Source organism: Sinocyclocheilus grahami, unplaced genomic scaffold (genome assembly GCF_001515645.1).
Source record: "Sinocyclocheilus grahami isolate Dianchi unplaced genomic scaffold, SAMN03320097.WGS_v1.1 scaffold53.1, whole genome shotgun sequence".
NCBI classification, from domain to species: Eukaryota; Metazoa; Chordata; class Actinopteri; order Cypriniformes; family Cyprinidae; genus Sinocyclocheilus; species Sinocyclocheilus grahami.
The window spans coordinates 1943818-1947123 of NW_015505232.1; the positions used below are offsets into that span (position 1 = coordinate 1943818).

The 3306-nt window shown below is 35.1% G+C and overlaps 1 protein-coding gene across 1 annotated transcript; it reads right to left on the reverse strand.

Annotated features, from left to right (window-relative positions):
- Window positions 1-1028: 1028 nt before the first annotated feature.
- Window positions 1029-2024, reverse strand: LOC107583443 (trace amine-associated receptor 13c-like). Its single transcript, XM_016269637.1, has one exon. The coding sequence runs from the start codon at window positions 2022-2024 to the stop codon at window positions 1029-1031; it is 996 nt and encodes a 331-aa protein (XP_016125123.1).
- Window positions 2025-3306: the final 1282 nt, after the last annotated feature.

Here is a 3306-nt window from a genome sequence, read left to right on the forward strand (position 1 = left end):
ACAAAAACTACTAATTTTTTTCGTCAGACAACATCTGTCACTCAGCAGCAAAGTGATTTTTCCCCATCACACCACATCACAGTTCTTCAGCCTTTGCACACTAAAGCAGACCAAAACAAACTTTAAAAAGACCCTGAAAATGTCCATGAAGACACCATATTTTTATACTGTGATTTTTATTTTATTTATTTTTTATTTAGTCATTTAGCAGAAACATTTATCCAAAGCGACTTACAAATGAGGACAACAGAAGCAATCAATTGTAGTATTAAAACAACTAAAAACAGATCCAAAACTAAAAGCTAAAACTTTATAAGTACTACTTATACACATTTTAAAAATAATGAAATTAAATAAAAAATGACAAATGCATACAACAAAATTTCAAAACTTAACATTATATATATATATATATATATATACACACACACACACATTAATAAATTCAATATATATATTATTTCATTTCCATTTAGTTGATGATGATGATGATCCATGATTTGCACTAGTGCTATTCAGCAGCATTATTCTTAATGTCTAAACAAGGATTTGTCCTTGCACCAGTTTTCCACTTTGAGTTAATAAATTCTTAGAAGCTTCTTTAGATGATATTAATCATTTGAAATCCTCAGATCGGTCATACTGATCTAGTCATTAGACACCCTACCTAAACATTTCAAAACCATATGTGCTACATAGAGATTATTTTTCACAATGAAGATTAAAATAGAACCTAAACTATTCTGTTTGGAAACAGATGAGCTTAAGGCTATAATTCACCCAAAAATTAAAAAATATGATATGATTTACCCAACCATATGTCATTTCAAACCTGTATGCATTTCTTTCTTTTGTGGAAAAAAAATATATATTTTAAGGAATACCGAGATATTTCAAAATATGTTTTGTATTCCACAGAAGTAAGTTATAACATTTTGGAACAGCATGAGGGTGAATACATTTTTGCATGAACCATTTCACTCTTATGTGTGCTTTACAGTCGTGCAAAGCATAAGATTAGCATGAAATCATTTCTCTTGCATGAACAGGTTGAAGTATTCTGATGAAGGTTCAAATATTTTCAAAGTCAAAATGTATTTAGCTGATATTCGAAACCATCTATAAAACATGGCATAAATAAGTGGATTCAAGCATGAATTCATGCATAAAATCCAATACATTATATTAATTACAAGAGAGTCACCTGTGTCTTGCCCAAGCGTAAGAGCAGCTATATAATATGGTATCCAACAAAGAAGATAAACCATGACAACAACCCCTAAGGTTTTTGCAGCCTTTTTTTCTGATTTGGCTTTTTTGTCTGAGAGTGAATTTATATGCTCAGCTTGATGTTTTGCCACAAAGCAGATTTTCATATATAAAGAAATGATTAAACAACACGGTGTTACTAAAGTAACTATAACATCTGTTATGATATATTCTAACTTAATAAAAAGTATACATTCTCCAACACATGTATGATTTTTCTCTGGATAGAGTATAGACTCATACAAAAGAAAAAAAGAATATATGCAGGAAAATACCCAGTTTACAACAATAGAAAGAACTGCTCTGTTAGTATTGACTCTTGCTGGATATCGCAAAGGGTCATTCACAGCAATGTAACGATCCACAGATATAATAATCAAATTACCAAGAGATGCCGTAACAACCACATAGAAAATAAAAGGAAATATTGAACAAAATATTTCTCCAAAGTACCAACATGGCTCAATCAATTTGATGCCCTGTACTGGCGTAAGAATCAGTCCCACAATCAGATCAGCCACTGCCAGAGAGAAGATCAGCACATTGGTTGGAGTGTGGAGCTGTTTGAAGTGAGCGATGGAAATGATCACCAACAAGTTCAGAAACACAGTAAATACTGATATTGTAGAAATGAATATGTACACAATAATGTACTCGGCTCCAGGTTTGACGTTTTTGGTACAAGACAAATTGTTATTTGGAAAGCAGTATATGATTGATTCATTGTCCGTATGTGTCGCTCCCCAGATAGACATTTTGGTGATAGCACAATATAGAGTAGACTGTGCTTCATCAGAGAACTATTCCAAATCTGTTCGAGGATGCTTGTCAGTTTGGATTCCTGGAGCTCATCACTGACATGACCCTGTTTTATACTTGCAGAAAGAGTAGCGACCACCCATTCAGAATGAGATTTGATAATTCACTTTTTGGCCCACCTACTATTTAAATATTCATAGACTGGATTAATCTGATTTATACAATTTTGAATTAGTAAAACTAATCCAATAATATTTTCAAGACATAGAATAGCTCAGAGCTTCTTTTACGGTTACATTTGACAAATTAGTGTAACATAAGTTACCATTAGAACAACTGCCCTACATTCAAACATTTATGCACTCAAACATTTATGCATGTTAATACACAATAACATTAAAAGCTAGAAGCGTTAGACATTAAATAGTTTTGACATGTCCTTGGAAAGTCATTGGACAAGTTAGATTTGCACAAAATTATAGTCACATCATTATTGTAAATTTTGCATTACGATCATACTTTCATCAAACCAAAGCAAATATACAAACAAAACAGATACACAAATACCATAAAATGCACATTTAGAGTGAAAGCAAGACGCATGAATGAGAAAAAGCACAGGACATCCTTGGTGTTAAAAAGAAGGTTAAAGCCACGAAAAAGTACTCAATGCAGTAACTGCACACTGTCTGACATGTGTGTTGCAGAACGCTGAATCAGCCTGGTGAATACATCACTGAATTAACTCACCAAATCCATCAAAGCAGCTTCTGAATCAACAGATGACTCACTGAATGAACTACAAGTTACATGTCAATCCACCAGTTCTCTATAATAGAGACATTAGGCCGTCTTGCTTGCCACCAATAAAGCAAAATATATGTTTTGTTCTTGTTATGATGAAGTTCACAAACTGCACAAACAACAGCAAGGGGCTCATGCCTGCTGCAGCAATAGTGAAAGCAACCCGCAGCAGTGAGCGCAGCCTCAGCGCCGTACACACAAATACTGTCAGCGATAGAGAGTGACAGCCCTCCGATCTGCTTAGAAGGATTGCGCCGCTCAATGTAATGAGGGGCACTGATCCTCACGTGTAACATGTACTGGCAGATCAAGTTAAGCACGCGTGATGTGTGAGAGTTGTACTCCGAGGATGATAGAGCCGCTCGATGTAATGCAGCGGAGAGAGCGAGCACACGGGCTTTGTGCCAGCGTGAGATCGCTCAGGCCCGGTTGCTCAACTCCGTGGCTCCGCTGTTTCTCTCTCCGAGCTTTGCT

Bases quoted from the DNA above. Each gene is read 5' to 3' on its own strand.
- LOC107583443 (XM_016269637.1), bottom strand. From the start codon at position 2,024: ATGTCTATCTGGGGAGCGACACATACGGACAATGAATCAATCATATAC.